The sequence below is a fragment of the Suncus etruscus genome, chromosome 12 (assembly GCF_024139225.1).
Source record: "Suncus etruscus isolate mSunEtr1 chromosome 12, mSunEtr1.pri.cur, whole genome shotgun sequence".
NCBI lineage: Eukaryota > Metazoa > Chordata > Mammalia > Eulipotyphla > Soricidae > Suncus > Suncus etruscus.
Window position 1 is genome coordinate 88996645 of NC_064859.1, and position 17157 is coordinate 89013801.

At 46.0% G+C, this 17157-nt stretch overlaps 2 protein-coding genes and 1 non-coding gene across 3 annotated transcripts in view; 1 reads left to right on the forward strand and 2 right to left on the reverse strand.

The window, feature by feature from the left end:
* Positions 1 to 517: 517 nt before the first annotated feature.
* On the reverse strand, positions 518 to 9548 carry SF3B6 (splicing factor 3b subunit 6). Its single transcript, XM_049784498.1, has 4 exons — positions 9424 to 9548; positions 4852 to 4970; positions 957 to 1095; positions 518 to 802 (listed from the first exon to the last, which is right to left on the reverse strand). The coding sequence occupies exons 1-4, from the start codon at positions 9451 to 9453 to the stop codon at positions 713 to 715; spliced, it is 378 nt and encodes a 125-aa protein (XP_049640455.1). The 5' UTR covers positions 9454 to 9548; the 3' UTR covers positions 518 to 712.
* LOC126025003 (U6 spliceosomal RNA) lies at positions 6495 to 6601 on the forward strand. Its single transcript, XR_007501056.1, has one exon. It is a non-coding gene; the product is annotated as a U6 spliceosomal RNA (small nuclear RNA).
* A 761-nt stretch (positions 9549 to 10309) lies between the features above and the next one.
* Positions 10310 to 17157, reverse strand: part of TP53I3 (tumor protein p53 inducible protein 3) — a 13275-nt gene continuing 6427 nt past the window's right edge. The window contains exons 4-6 of the mRNA XM_049784488.1: positions 16162 to 16374; positions 14409 to 14605; positions 10310 to 10734 (exon numbers count right to left, since the gene is read on the reverse strand). Coding sequence (XP_049640445.1) covers positions 10552 to 10734; positions 14409 to 14605; positions 16162 to 16374 — 593 coding nt within the window. The 3' untranslated portion in view covers positions 10310 to 10551. The remainder of the gene's footprint in view (positions 10735 to 14408; positions 14606 to 16161; positions 16375 to 17157) is intronic.

A 17157-nucleotide genomic window follows, 5' to 3' on the forward strand; every position in this document is an offset into this window, starting at 1 on the left:
CAGTTTCCGGTACTGCATGGTTCGAAGCCTGGCTCTGAGTCTCCTATGAGCACAGAACAGGAATAGCCCCTGAGAACTTCCAGGAGTAATCCAAGAGCAAAAATATATGGAGATAAATGAGTGCGGGATGTAGTTCAGCGATGGAGCACTCTGGCATTTGTGAGGTCAACTTCAACCCCAGACACGACCCCTGAGTATATCAACCTTTTAGCTAAAAGCTCTGTCTCCAGGTCACCTATCACTGAATAGATGAAGACCAATAGTTATTTTGTTTTGTCCTTATACCAAAAAATGGGAATGTTCAAGAGAAAACACAGACATGTCTTTTTAAAAAAAGCAACGAGTTTATTAACACAACATTGTACATGTTATCAAAAAGGTTTTTCTTTGGGAGGTTTATAGAAACACAGAGGTGTTAAAGGCTTACTCCATGCCGGGGATCAAACCTAAGTCTGCACCTTACTTGATGTTCTATCAACTCCATGTGATAAAGTTTTAAGAAATTACAATAGCATAGTATCTTTTTGAGAAAGACAGCTCAAAGGGCTGGTTTGGTCCCTAAGCACTGCATGAGCCTCACCAGTAATGCTGGGGGTGACTCCAAGCACCACCAGGCCAAAAACAACCACAATACTCAGTACTAATTAAAAACACAACAGGGGTGGTGTTGGTCATTCATGGGTTTAGTCCTGAATGGAAAGCAAGACCGTGTTTACTTCGGTGGGTCTGTGTTGATGCCGTATTTCTCCTTAAGAAGCTTCAACTGTTCTTCCTTCTTCTTGGTATCCATCTTCTGAAATGCCTGTAAATGTGGTAAGTAGCACAGTCAACAACAGAGTCCAAGGAATTCACCGCCAACACTGAGAGGACTCGAACACCTCTCCCCAATAGTGCCAGTCTGTATTAACTCTTCTATGGGCTCCCCTTAGGTAACAGTAAAAACCACTGCCACTCACCCTGTTGGCGTTATAGTACAGCACCACGAGGTATCTGTTACAGACATTGAATCCCGACAGGTGATCACAGGCATTCTTGGCATCAAAGATGTCTTCATAGACCACGTAAGCTGTTCCTCTAGTTTCCGGAGTATTCCCGCTAAAGAGTTAAGTTGGACTTCATTAAAATACACAATATCTGGGGCCAGAGAGATAGCGTGGAGGTAGGGCATTTGCATTGCATACAGAAGGATAGTGGTTCGAATCCCGGCATCCCATATGGTCCCCCGAGCCTGCCAGAGTGATTTCTGAGTGTAGAGCCAGTAGTAACCCCTGAGCGCTGCTGCGTGTGACACAAAAACCAAAAAAAAAGAAAAGAAAAAAAAAAAAACCCCAAACATAATATCTAATAAGCAATGAGAGTTGGCTCCATTAAAATACACACTGATGGGGCAGAACCATAGTAAAGCAAGTAGAATGCTAGCCTTGCACATGGCTGACTTGGTTTTGATTTTTGGCATCCCATAGCCTACCAGGAATGATCCCTTAGAGGGGAGTCAGGAGTAAGCCCTGGGCACCTCTGGGTGTAGCCCTCAAACTAAAACCAAACAAAAAACACATCTAGTGCCAGAGTGGTAGCAGAGTATAGGGGTGCTGGCCTTGCTTGTAGCACTACATATGGTCCCCTGAACCCCACCAGAAATCCCTGAACACAGAGCCAGGAGTAAACCCTGAGTACTACAGGGCATGGCCCTCAAACTAAAACAAACAAACTACACATGTACCTAAGCATCGATAGTTGGCAAGCACCTTAACCCCTGTACTATGTCTCCAGTGTTATATTCTGGAAAATGCACCATAAAGTCATTGCATAGTGTAATTCATCAAAGCATAATTTTGTAGAATGTAGAATTTAGATAGCGCAGCAATGGACACAACTTGCCTTTATTTTTGTAATGCCAGGTATAGACTCAAAAGTATTACATACTTAAAACCAGTGCCTTACCAATGAGCTATCTTTGGCTACTGCCTGCCTACCTTTAAAAAATGCAATTTAAACGTTTATAAAAATGCAATTGAGGAGGCTGAGTGATGATACAGTGGGTAGTGTCAACCCAGGTTCCATCCCCAGCATTCTAAATAGTTCCCTGAGTAGCACCAGGAGTAAGCCCAGAGTGAAAAGACAGGCGTAACCCCTGAGCATTGCTAAGTGGGTCCCAAAAATCAAACAAACAAATACAAAAAAGTTTATGGACCAATCGAAGGAGCCTCTATCTTAAGTATATTCTCAGTGCTTTCAAGAATCCCCAGGTGTGGATCTACTTCCTGCCATCAAATTCTTTTCTTGTCCTTTCTTAAAAAGCAAAAACAGGGCCGGAGAGACAGCACAGTGGTAGGGCGTTTGCCTTGAAAACAGTCCAGCTGGGCCGGGCGGTGGCGCTACAGGTAAGGTGCCTGCCTTGCCTGCGCTAGCCTTGGACGGACCGCGGTTTGATCCCCCGGCGTCCCATATGGTCCCCCAAGCCAGGAGCGACTTCTGAGCGCATAGCCAGGAGTAACCCCTGGGCGTTACCGGGTGTGGCCCAAAAACCAAAAAACAAAAAAAAAAAAAGAAAAAAAAAAAATGAAAACAGTCCAGGATGGACGGTCGTTCAAATCCCAGCATCCCATATGGTGCCCCATGCCTGCCAGGAGCGATTTTTGATCAGAGACCCAGGAGTAACCCCTGAGTACTGCTGGGTGTGAGCCAAACCACGCCTCCCCAGTCAAAAACAACAAAGCAAAAGCACTCTTATTTCTAGCTCCTTAAACAACAGAAACTAATATTTTAGCCTCTACTTCTTGTTTTCCTTTTTTGGGTAGTCAAGCACAGTGATGCTCAGGGCTCACGCCTGAGTCTACACCCAGGAATCATTCCTGACAGTGGTTGGGGGGGGGGGGGGGAGTCACATATGGTGCTGGGAACCAAACACAGGTCAAGCCATGTGCATGTACCATTTCTCCAGCCTAAATATTCTCCATTTCAAGTATCCTATCTACTATCGATCTATAATTTTGACACCTGCAGTAGTTTTTGTTGTTGTTGTTGTTGTTTTTTTTTTTTTGGGTCACACCCGGCGGTGCTCAGGGGTTCCTCCTGGCTGTCTGCTCAGAAATAGCTCCTGGCAGGCATGGGGGACCATATGGGACGCCGGGATTTGAACCAATCACCTTAGGTCCTGGATAGGCTGTTTGCAAGGCAAACGCCACTATGCTATCTCTCCAGGCCCCTGCAGTAGTTTTTGACTTGAAAAGGCATGTAGTCAAAACCTATGATAAGAGAGACATAAACCAACACTATTTCCTTGATTGATGGTAAAAGCTCAGAGAAGGAATTACAAAACCTAATCATTTAGCTTAATCTCTCCAAGTTTCAGTTCCCTTATATCAAAAGGTACAGAGGGCTGGAGGATAGCTCAGCAAAAACATTTTCATTGTGTTTGTTTGTTTTGGGGCCTCAGCCAACAGTGCTCAGGGCTTACTCTTGAATCTGTGCTCACTCCAGTTCCCAAAACATGTTAGTTTTGCAGTGTATGCCTTGTGGCGACCATTTTCACATCACACACACACACACACACACACACACACACCTTACACTGTATGAGATAACAGTCACTATCTGCACAATATACAGTGATCACTGGGCTTGCTCTATAGCTGCTCATAGGCTACTGGAAGAGACACTGAGCAGAGCCAACAGCAGAGATAGAGTGGTTAGGGTCCATGCTAGCATGTTGCTAACCCAGGTTTGATTCCAGACACAACATAGTTCCCCCACGGGCCAGAGCTATAGCAGTGGGTAAGGAATTTGCCCTGCACGTGGCCGACCTGGTTTGGATCCCTGGCATCCTATATGGTCCACCATGTACTGCCAGGAGTAATTCCTGAGTACAAAGCCAAGAGTATCTCGAGCAGCACAGGGTGTGGGCCACCCAAAAAAGAGAAGACCCCCACCCACCCCCAAACTCACCCTGATTTCATTTTATGTTGCTGGTTTTGGGCCACACTTGGCAGTACTCAGGGAACCATAGGGGCGCTAAGGATTGAACCTAGGTTGGCTACAAACAAGGCAAGAGCCACTGTACTATTTCTCTGACCCCAATTTCAATCTTGAGGCTCTCAGAGGTACTCTCAGCTCAGCTTACAGCCTACACAGCCACCTCTGGTTGTCCTGCTATCAGTTACATTCTGAGATGGAAAATTATGCAATCATTATGGAAATGACAATTCAAAAGTTTCACTAATGGGGGGGGGTTGGAGAGAGAGCATAGTGGTAGGACATTTGTCTTGCATGTGGCTAACCCAGGACAGGCGTGCTTTGATTCCCAGGATCCCAAATGGTCCTCTAACCTGCCAGGAGTGATTTCTGAGAGCAGAGCCAGGAGTACCCCGGAGCACTGCCAGGTGTGGCCCAAAGACCAATAAATAAATAAAAATCAAAAGTTTCACTAATGGATGTGAGGGTGATCTGGCTGCAACAACTGTCACCCTAAGGTTGATTCAACTGGCTGACTGGCTGGCTAGGCAGGTGTCCCCTTCCTCTCTTATCGCTCCATGTGCGTCCCTCCTGAAGCTGCATGCTAAGTTGAAGAGGACAGTCTTCCCTAAATAGAGATGGATCATTCTTTGGTCAAAGGCATACAAGTACCTGGGCTCCCCTGCTAGAACCTCCAAACAAGCTCTCAAAAGTTTCACTGAGACACTCTGCAAGCAGGGAACTTGCTCTGCATGCAGTCAACCCAGGTTTTCCCCAGCACCTCATATGGTCCCCAGAATACTCCTGGGAGAGATCCTGAATTCAAAGATGGGGTAAGGAAGTGCAGGGAGCCCTGAGCAGCAACAGATGTTGCCCCCAGAAACATAAATAAACACTTACACTCTGATTTGCCGAATAGGCCCATATTTCCCAAATATGTCATACATTTCTTCAGCTGTGATCTTGTACGGCAAATTCCTTATGTACAAAATACGGTTTACTTCAGGAGGAAGGCGAATCTAAAACAGAAAAACAACAGGATGAGCTCCACTGGGTTAGGTGTGGCGCAGCACCCTACACTCCAATTTCAAAATTTAAAAATCATTACAAAGGATACATAATTTTTGCATTTGCCTGACACTTTTACTTTACTAATAATCAAAAACCTATCACAATCCAGCTTTTACCCAGCACCCTGATCAAGTACTTTTTCCGAACTACTTTTTCATCGCCTTAAACAGAAATTCCCTTCTTGCACTCCCTTCCCTTTGTCGCTGTTTTTCCAATGATACTCATCTATACTGCTCGAGAGGTTTGCACAGGTGCTGATTGCATTCTTTAGATGCCGCACACTTGCTCATAGGGGTCACTATATGTTCACATATGTTTCCAGATTTGAACTTCCTGACTGTGGCCCACAGTTTTATTTGTCTGGGTTTTGAGCTTTGGGACAAACCAGGTGGTGTTCCAGGGTTACTTCTGGCTCTGCACTCAGGGGTCATTCCTGGCAATGCTAGGGACCATATGGGATGCTGAGGATCGAAGCTAGGTCAGCCAGTAAGGCAAAAGCCCTATCTGTTGTACTCTCACTGTAGCCCAGGGGTCTCAAACTCGCGGCCTGCGGGCCGTTTGCAGCCCTCCGTACAACATTTTGTGGCCCTGCCCTAGAGGAATCTTTTATTGTTTTGTTTCGTTTTGTTTTAGTTGTTTGGATCACACCCCCCAATGTTCAAGGCTTACTACTGACTTTGCACTCAAGAATCACCCCAACTTTGCCTCCTGCGGCCCCCAGGTAAATTGAGTTTGAGACCCCTGCTCTAGCCCTTCTTGGTTATTCTTGGCATCCTATTTCCTCAGCTTCCTCCTAACTCTGTGGCTAATTCTTTTCAATCTTCATCAATAAAATATGTTCTTCTAATCTCAGAGATGAGGCTCACACGTCATCTGCAGAAATCCTGAGTTCAATCCCAAGTTGTCTAGACATTCCTCTTTATATTCCCTTTCCTGGGGCCAGAGATATAGCACAGTGGTAAGTTTCGATTCCCAGCATCCCATATGGTCCCTCAAACCTGCCAGAAACAACTTCTGAGCACAGAGTCAGGAGTACCTGAGCGCCGCTGGGTGTGGCCCCAAACAAAAATAAAACAGATTTCCTTTACTATCCCTTCTCTTGGCTCTATACTCCTTTGCTCTCTCAGTCACATTCATGATTTCCATAGTTAATTGATGACTCCGGTGCTCTTTATCTCCATATTCAATAATATACAGGACATTAATTTGTCCTCTGTCTACTCTAGACCAGTAACTATTGTGATTATTAAACCAAATGGTACATAAATGGAAAAAAAATACCATGTTCGTTTAAGTAGTGTAATAAAAGGCAAAGAGATACGATGAACCTCTAACGTTGTGTAGGAGCTGTCATGGGGTGCAAGGGTCTTGGCCATCTAGGCTGGATCATTCAATGCTCGGCCCCACAATTCAAATGCTGCTCAGGGTTTAGCAGTGTTGGGGGCCACACAGACTACACAAAGTGGTGATCAGTGCTCGCTTCGGCAGCACATATACTAAAATTGGAACGATACAGAGAAGATTAGCATGGCCCCTGCGCAAGGATGACACGCAAATTCGTGAAGCGTTCCATATTTTTTTTAAAAAAACAAAAAAACAAAAAAAACAAAGTGGTGATCAGGGGTCTCTGGAGGGCTAAGCAGTCCCAAGGTGGAACTGGATCATGTATTCCAGCTCCCTGAGCAATTTTCCTGGCACTAAAATTCTCAATTTGTGTTTTTTCCTGGGGGGGGGAGGAGGAGTGTAGCAAGTAAGGGGCTGGGACCACTTCTCTGGGTCTACTTCTGGCTCTATGCCTAATGGTTATTCCTGGGAGTACTCAGGGGACCAGATCAATGCTAGGTCCTTAAGCTAAAGCAAAGCATCTTAAGCTTGCCCAATACTATCTCTCTGGTCTCTGAGTTCCATATTTGAAGATTCAAAGTTAAATTCAAAGATGACTGGAGCTGGGATGTAGCTCAGTGGCAGAGCATATGTGTCACAAGTGTGAGGCCCTGGGTTTGACTACTGATACTGCTTAACTATAAATAGATGATCAATGGAATTAATGCTTTCTCACACTGCAAGACTCCTCCATTTTTACCACCCGCAAGCACCACCACCACTAGCCTCTAAGTTAGTCTGTATCCTTGTCCATCCAAATGACCATCTTTATGGAGAAAACATATGCCCAATGGTAAGTACTTCCAATTTACTTATCACTAAACCCAACAATAGAACTTTACTCTTATCCACCTACATTTGGGGGGGGGGAGTGTAGTTCAACATTTGAGCACACACCTTGTTTAAAGACACAGAGCACACACCCTGCTTTCCCCAAGCCTGATTGGATGACATAGAGCTCACACTCTACTTTCCCCTAGTCTGATTGGCTGAGACACATCAAAAATATTCCATAGGGGGCCGGGAAGGTGGCACTAGAGGTAAAGTGTCTGCTTTGCAAGCTCTAGCCAAGGAAGGACTGCAGTTCGATCCCCCGGCATCCCATATGGTCCCCACAAGCCAGGAGCGATTTCTGAGCACATAGCCAGGAGTAACCCCTGAGCAAACGGGTGTGGCCCAAAAACCAAAAAAAAAAAAAAAATCCCATTCCCACCTAAAATAAAGGAGTTATTCTACCACCCTTCCCCCCCCCAAGTGACTCTAGGATGATTTTTTTTGGTAAGCTCTACTCGCCCAGGATCCTACCTCACCAGCGACATCTACAGGTGGAGAGTGGCCATACCAAACTGTGCTCAGGAGTTACTCCTGAAAGCTCTGCATTTCTGGCAGGCCTAGGGGATCATGTGGGGTGCCAGGGATCCAAAACTCGGTCAGCTGCATGCAAAACCTACACCCATATTCACCTACTTTCCCTCTAATTACTTTGTCAGTCCCTACTTCACCCCAAACCACCCTGAAATTAACTCATCCTCAGCTCTTCCTACTCTTCCCAGTGACATAGAAACAATTTATACCACACACATTTTATTAAAAAGACCATCAACTATCTTTCTTTCTCCTTTGTCAGAATTCTAAGCAAGAACGATCTGTTTTCTGAGTTCTCATCCTGGAGTAACTGTGTTTTCATGCACTGAAACGATTCATTGAAAGTTAACAAAAGTCTCCATCCCCAGGAGATAGTACAGTGAATAAGGCATAGTTGCATTGTGTCCAGCCCACACTAGAATGGCTACTCACATGCTCAAGAAGTCCCCTGAACCCTGCCAGGAGTGATTACTGAGCACATCTAGCTGCCCCCCAGTCTCCATTTCACTATGTCTAATTGATCTTACTAGATATACTATCTTCATCTTACCAGACAGTGCTCAGCTACTCAGAACTGACCACTTTCTGTCTGAAAGCACTCCCCTCTCTGGTTTCCACAAAACCCTGCTAACATTCGAATGTAAGCAAATGAAGCTTTTGCTTCACTCACACCTTTATCCCCAATACCTAGACTAGTGTCTGGCATATATTAGGTGTTCAATAAATTTAACTCATAAGGGGGAGGAGATGTGATTCACGGTTTAGCAAGAGACTTGGGTTTGGGTCCCTACACGGAGAAAAATGAAAATATACATAGACCAGGGGCTGGAGAGATAGCACAGCGGTAGGGCATTTGCCTTGTATGCAGCAGATCCAGGACCAACGATGGTTGTATTCCAGGTATCCCATATGGTCTCCCAAGTCTGCCAGGAGCAGGAGCGACTCCTGAGCGCAGAACCAGGAGTGGCTCCTGAGAACCGCTGGGTGTTACCCAAAAACCAACACACACACACACACCAACAAAAACCAACGAACACACACACCAACAAAAACCAACACACACACACACACCAACAAAAGCCAACACACACACCAACAAAAACCAACACACACACACACACACACACACACACCCTAATGGCCTCTTTCCTGTACCCCAAGTCAGGTCTAAAGTAGGCGAGCAAAAAGACTCATTTAAAATAACCAATAAAGGGGCTGGAGAGATAACATGGAGGTAGGGCATTTGCCTTTCAAGCAGAAGGTCGGTGGTTCGAATCCCAGCATCCCATATGGTCCCCTGGGCCTGCCAGGAGCGATTTCTGAGCATAGAGCCAGGAGGAACCCCTGAGCGCTGCCGGGTGTGACCTAAACCCCCACCCCCCAAAAAAAACTCACTAAGAAATCGCCCTCTATTCTTGCAAGAACCAACACAACTGCCCATGACCAAGGTCGCTCATCAAAGCCTCGTGTGTGCTGCTGACTCTGCAGATCCTGATCCCCCGGGTGTCTGCGGGTGAAGCCACCAACGCCTCCGATTCTGCAGGAGACCTAAGACGTCAGTGGGGCTCCAAGGGAAGGCCCTGAGTTCAGGTCCCCCATAGGAACCAACTTCTGGGCTTGCAGCTTCCGAGGAAAGAAAGGCCCAATACTCACGTTCGCCCTCTTCGCCGCTTGCATCGCCATCTCGGCGGGCCGAGGGAGTTACCGGAGCACACGGGCTTCAAACGCAGCACGGAGTCCCGGGCTGCACGTCCACATCAGCGGGCGCCGGAAGTCGGTCTGAGAACCCGGAAGGGAAAAGCGTCGTTACGTGATGACGTATGACGTAGCGTCTCGTCCCGTCGCGAAAAGACTCCGGGCGAAAAATAGCGAGACTGCGACGAAAACGAGGCTCAGAACCCGGAAGACGAGCCCAGAGGCATCCGAGAATGGAGCCGGAAGGGGCGGGGCCTGTGGGAAGCGTTCCTATTGGGTGGAAGATGACCGGAAGAGGCGGGTCCTGGCGCGGGTGAGTTGCGGAAGGGGCGGGGCCTGGGTAGAATCATGGTATGGGGATTGTATATCTGGTGTACCACTACTTGGGCTTCTAGAATCGACGGGCATCTCTCCCAGGGCCTTATTAAGGATACAGGCTGGGTGATGGCCAGCGTTGTATGGGTACCCAAAACTTCAGCCCTGGTACAACACCTGCTGAGCATCAACTGCTTGTGACTCCAAATTCCCCACAAATGCAACCCTGATTCAGTTGACACCCAAGGGTTCCCCCCCCCAGGAACCAGTCACCCTTAAAACACAATTGCGGGCCCGGAGAGATAGCAGAGTGGCGTTTGCCTTGCAAGCAGCCGATCCAGGACCAAAGGTGGTTGGTTCGAATCCCGGTGTCCCATATGGTCCCCCGTGCCTGCCAGGAGCTGTTTCTGAGCAGAGAGCCAGGAGTAACCCCTGAGCACTGCTGGGTGTGGCCCAAAAACCAAAAAAAAAAAAAAAAAAAAAAAAAAAAAAACAATTGCTCTTTATTTCTCATTTATTTATTTATTTATTTATTTATTTATTTATTTATTGCCGTAACAGAATCAAACCTTTAAGCAAGACTCATGCTCTACCACTGAGGACCAGCCCCAGGCCTTTGCTGATTCCTGAGAAGTTAGACTGTGACTCCAGGATTGGCCATCTAGGCCACTGGCTGACCTGGACTCAACCCATTCTCCTGCGTTGGTTGCTGAGGAATGTCTCCTCCAAACTTGTTCTGCAAAATCTGAGGTCATGTCCTATAGCGTCCCTTCACTGGGGCAGTTCCAGGACGATCTTGCCCATGTTCTTGTTGGTTTCCATGTAGGCATGAGCCTCTTGGATTTCAGCCATTGGGTAAATTCTGTCCACAACTGGTTGGAGTCGTTGGTGGCCCTCCATGGAGAAGTGAGGCAGAATTTGCTCCGTGAATGCCTTCACCAGCATTTGTTTGTACTGAAATAAGGGAAAAGAGACAATTAGCCTGGACCAAAGCCTTATCTTGCCACTCTCCAAACAGCATTGCTCTTGATTCTGTGCAGAGCATGGAGTGTGGAGACCCTATCCCTTTTACAAGTGGCATATATGTGCCTGTCTTCAACCTTTGTTCTGTACCAAATAAACATTGCCCCCTGTAAATAAATATTACTGACAGCAGGACTACTTTTTAAAATTTGGGGATCACACTCTGTTACATTCAAGCTAGTTTCCTTATGGGACCATATGGTGCTGGGGTCAAACCTGGGTATTCTGCATGAAAGCAAGAGTTCCAGTCCATTAAGCTATCTCTCCAGCCCCTGAAAAAAAGTTTTACATGAAGGCTTCAGAATCAAATGCCTCCATAGGCTGAGTACATGCTGTACATGTGGAAGGCCCAGCCCTCTCCTTGACACCATTTGGTTCCCAGAACTTGGAACTGTCCCCAAATGCCACTAGGTATGCCCTACCACCACCACCACCACACACACACACACACACACACACACACACACACACACACACACACACACACACAAACACACACAAACACACACAAAATAGTAAACGTTTTAGGGACTATAGAGTTAGTGATTTAGAGCACTCAATTCCATGCAGATGGGTGCTGAGGTCCAATCCAGCACTAAGTCATAAATGGTACTACCAATATGACTCATCAAAGGTACTTACCAGCAACATAGAGGATCAGTTAAAAATAGATGCCTGGGGCCGGGCGGTGGTGCTAAAGGTAAGGTGCGCCTGCCTTGCCTGCGCTAGCCTTGGACGGACCTCGGTTCGATCCCCTGGTGTCCCATATGGTCCCCCAAGCCAGGAGCAACTTCTGAGCGCATAGCCAGGAGTAACCCCTGAGCGTTACCGGGTGTGGCCCAAAAACCAAAAACCAAAAAAAAAAAAAAAAAAAAAAAAAGATGCCTACACTCTGCTTAAGAAATAGGGGCTGCGGAGAGATAGCACAGCGGTGTTTGCCTTGCAAGCAGCCGATCCAGGACCAAAGGTGGTTGGTTCGAATCCCGGTGTCCCATATGGTCCCCCGTGCCTGCCAGGAGCTATTTCTGAGCAGACAGCTAGGAGTAACCCCTGAGCAACGCCGGGTGTGGCCCAAAAACCAAAAAAAAAAAAAAAAAAAAGAAATAGGGGCTGGTGTCAGAGCAGTAGCGCGGCAGATAGAGCGTTTGACTTGCATGCGACCAACCGGGATCAATCCCATAGGTCCCCGAGCCTGCTAAGAGTGATTTCTGAGTGCAGAGCCAGGAGTAACCCCTGACCGTTGCTGTTTGAGGGCAAAAACAAAAGGAATAAAGGGGGCCCGGAGAGATAGCATGGAGGTAAGGTGTTTGCCTTTCATGCAGGAGGTCATCAGTTCGAATCCCGGTGTCCCATATGGTCCCCCGTGCCTGCCAGGAGAATTTCTGAGCATGGAGCCAGGAATAACCCCTGAGCGCTGCCGGGTGTGACCCAAAAACCACAAAAAAAAAAAAAAAAAAAAAAAAAAAACGAATAAAGGACGGGAGGGAGGGGAGCTGGAGTGATAGTACAGCAGGTAGGGTGTTTGTCTTGCACACAGTTGATTCCACCCTTGGCATCTGATATGGCTCCCTGAGTAATTCAGGAGTAATTCCTGAGTATAGAGCCAGGAGTAACCCCTAAGCCAGGTATGACCCCAAAACAAAAAACAAAACTATAGTTAACTACAGAGAGCACACATCCTTTTTAAACACACAGAACACACACCCTGCTCCTAATCCTAATTCATATTCATATCTTCTACCCTGTTTTCCCTAATCCTCTAAACACAGAGCACACTCTATTAATCCCCTAAACACACAGCGCTCACACCCTACTTTCCCATAACGTGACTGGCTGACATAGAGCTCACACCCTTACAGTCCCCTAACCTGATTGGTTGAGACACATTATAAATATCCAAATCCCACCTAAAATAAAGTGAGTTATCCCCTACACCAGGGGTCTTCAAACTTTTTAAACAGGGGGCCAGTTCACTGTCCCTCAGACCATTGGAGGGTCTGACTATACTAAAAACAAAACTTATGAACGAATTCTTTTTTTTTTTTTTTTTTTTTTTGTGGTTTTTGGGTCACACCCGGCAGTGCTCAGGGGTTATTTCTGGCTCCACGCTCAGAAATTGCTCCTGGCAGGCACAGAGGACCATATGGGGCGCCGGGATTCGAACTGATGACCTCCTGCATGAAAGGCAAACGCCTTACCTCCATGCTATCTCTCCGGCCCCATGAACGAATTCTTATACACACTGTATATATCTTATTTTGCAATGAAGAAACAAAACAGATACAAATACAATATGTGGCCCACGGGCCATAGTTTGAGGACCACTGCCCTACATACACCAGTGGCTCTTGGATTTTTTTTGTAAGCTTTCTACTTGCCCAAGATCTAACCTCACCAGCAAGATCTACAAAACAAAACAACAAATGGTGGTACAGGGGGTAGGCCATTTTGCCTTGCACATAGACAAACTGGGGTTGCTTCCTGGGGTCCCGTGATTCCCCGAACTTTGCTAAGAGTTATTTCTAAGTGTAAAGCCAGGAAAACCCAAACCCACCCCAAAAAAGAAAAGAAATGGGGATGCTTCCTGTGTCTAAACAGGACGCTGACTTGAGGTAAAAGTGAGAATCTGCTGGGAAACATTCTCAAAGCTTCACCTGCTAGAATGACCAAGATTTTAGGAGTGCATAATCTGTTGAAGGCAGAGGTTTACAAAACTGAGAAGAGGAGGGCTTTGAAAACTTAAACCCTAGAACTAGTAGAAATATCTCCTAATGTGGTCAATGACACTTATTTGTTCATTCTTTTTTTTAAACTTTACTGATTGATTGATTGGTTTCTGGGCCACACCCAGCAGTGCTCAGAGGGTACTCCTGGCTTTGCACTTAGAAATAGCCCCTGGCAGGGACCATATGGGATGCCAGGAATCGAACCAGGTCTCTCCAGGGTCTGCAAATGCCCTACAGTTGTGCTATCTCTCTGGCCCATGATTTGTTCATTCTGATGGAAAGCTTCATAATGTAATAAGCATTAGTTATTCTCTTCCCAAGAGACTGAGGTTTACATTGACCTTTTTTTTCTTCTTCTGGTTTTTGGGTCACACCCCGTGACACTCAAGGGTTACTCCTGGTGATGCACTCAGAAATCGCTTCTGGCTTGGGGGAACATCTGGGACACCAGGGAATTGAATTGCAGTCCGTCCTAGGCTAGAACGTGCAAAGCAGATGCCTATGGCTTGCACCACAGCTCTGGTCCCTCCATTGACCAATTTTAATTCATTCTGAGAAACTTTTATTTGTTTGGGGGCCACACTCAAGTGGTGCTCAGGGGTTACTCCTGGCTCTGCGCTCAGAAATTGATCCTAGCAGCCTCCAGGGACCATATGGGATTCGGGGAATCGAACTCAGGTTCATCCTGGGTCAGCAGCATACAAGTCAAACGCTCTATGGCTCTACTATATCTTTTTGGCCAGGAAACAGTTTCTGGTTTACTCACAGAGAGGCTGACTTTTCTAGAGGCTACCTAATCTAAGGTGTGACAGGTTTTCCAGTCAATGAATCACACTTTTCTGGGTAATGATTGTAAGAATTAAATTACTCATCACTCACCTTTTTGTCCCTACTTCTAAGCAGACTGGTAATGAGACTTCCTCGTTTAAAAAGTAGCTTTGAAAACAGAGGCCCATTAATCTCAGCTCCTCCCATCAGTCCATAGAGAACCCAGCGACCATCAAGAGCCAGGCAGTTGACATTTTTCTCCCAGTAGGATCCACCTATGCAGTCCAGAATGAGGTTGACCCCAGCACCTACCATATGAAACAGACATAACAGTTATCAGCTACAAAGCTTGGTGCAAAGTAAAGCTTTTCCCATACTATTTTTGTTGTGCCTGTCAGGGTATACAGAAATGCAGGTAGAATTGAGAAACGTTGACAACAAATATACTGGAGGTGAGGTAACTCATGTCTATCATATACTTGCATCACAAAATTAATTATTTTGTCCACACTTCAGGCCTACTCCTGGCAATGCTTGTGGACCATATGTGTTGCTGGGGATTGAACTGGAGCTGGCTACATGCAAGGTAAGCATTTTTACTCCCTGTACTATTTTGCCAGCCCCTAATTAATATTTTATGATGATTAACAAGCAAAAGGGAAATGGGGCAATATGAGGGTAGAGTTTCTCTCCAACTGTCACTTAAGTAGAAATCCACTGGCACCCAGGCTAGGATGGGAGACAAACAGGGAAGATGCACATGAGTCTATGAGACAGACTAAATTCTCATGTTGGGATAAATTTTACACACACACACACACACACACACACACACACACACACACACACACACAAACACACACACACACACACACCATCTTTATATTAAAAACTGCCAAAGAATCCATAACACAACTTTAGAACTACTAATATATCGACACAGATCAATATATAAAAACCACTGGTCTTTCTACACTCTAGCAATGAGTAATTGGAAATGAAGTTTTAAAATCTCCTTAATGGTAGGCGCACTGGTGAAGGTTGATATACGTTGTATGACTAACTCAATCATGAACAACTTTATCTGTGAAAAAAACTGTAGTATGAACAAGCGTGTAACCACAGGTTTCAATTAAATATTTTTTTAAATGTTTATCATCACTTTTTTTTTTTGTTTTGTTTTTGGGGTCACACCCGGCAGTGCTCAGAAGTTACTCCTGGCTCCACGCTCAGAAATCGCTCCTGGCAGGCTTGGGAGACCATATTGGCCGCTGGGATTCGAACCGATGACCTTCTGCATGAAAGGCAAATGCCTTACCTCCATGCTAACTCTCCGGCCCCTTCAATTAACTATTTTTAAATATGTTTAAATAATAAATCATTAAAAATTTCCAAACTCAGAACAGGGGCGGAGGGATGACAACATTGGTGGTGGTAATGCCCCTGATTCAATGTCACTATGTACCTAAAATATTACTGTGAAAGATTTGTAATCTACTATGGTCAAAATAAAATTATTATTAAAAAAATTTCCAAGTTTAAAAAATTAAGACCAGAGTGACAGTGCAGTGGGTAGGATGCTTGCCTTGCATGCGACCAATGTGGGTTTCATCATTGGCATCTTATCACTCCTGCACATGAAGAATGATTTCTGAGTGCAGAGCCAGGAGTAACCCCTTAGCATCGCCATGTGTGGACCCAAATCAAAATAAAAAAAAATTTAGAAGGTGCCTAGGGCAGCTATTGTTCTGTAAGTGCTATACGACACCTCCAGAGTGCTGGCAACCGGAAGACTAGAAAGGGTTTTTATATAATCATCTCTGACATTCCTTTGAGCTGCAGAAGCTCATAAAAGGTTGTTTACCTTTAGTGTATTTTAGGGCTGCTTCGGAGAAATCCTCTTCTTTGTAATTGAACCCAGCAGCTGCTCCCAGCTTTTCAGCCATTTGAATCTTCTCCTGGGAGCCAGCTGTGACCAGAGGAATAGCTCCTGCCATCCTCGTGAGCTGGATGGCAGCGGTGCCCACACCACTTGATCCTGCATGGATTAGCACGGAATCTCCCGCCTGAACGTTTCCTGTGACAGAAAGCGCAGGGTCAGTTCTTTCCTCTGTAGCTCACCTGTAACTCACACTGGGACCACCAAATGCCAAGATTTCCCCATCTCTCTCCCCCCTTTTCCCTTCCCTCTTAGGAGTCTAGAGTTTTTTTTTAAGTGCTGGGCATCAAAGCAAGGACTCACACATGCAAGGAAAGTACTCTACTTCTGAGCTACATCCCAAACCCCAGATCTTTTGGGGTGGGATAGGGAGGCTAGAAGCTACACCTGGCAGTGTTTGGTGGCTGCTCCCAGCTCAGTGCTTGAGTGTCTCTCCTTCATGTGCTCAGAGGGGGTGTGGGGAGGAAGTAGAAGGAATTTGAGTCACAGCTGTACTTGGGTTTCTCCTGACTTAGGGATTACTCCTGGTGCTGCTCATAACCACATGCAATGCCAGGACTGTACTGGGATGGCTGCATACAAGGAAAGCACTTTGCTGTATCATTTCTCCAGCTTCCTCTCGTGTTTTCTTTCTGTTTCAAGGCCAAACCTAAGATGATCAGGGTAGACTCCTGACTGCACTCAGAAATTGCTCCTGGCTCAGGGGACCAGATAGGATGTTAGGGATGTTAGGCTGCGTCCAAGGTAAATGCCTGACCCGCTGTGCTTTGGTTCTGGCCCCATCTCTCATATTTTATTAAAAAGAACATATTGACAGGTTTTTATTTTCCCTTTTTTGGAAGGGAAAGGTTTGGAGCCACACCCAGCAGTGCTCAGGACTTACTCCTGGCTGTTTTCAGGGATCACTGCTAGTAGGGCTCC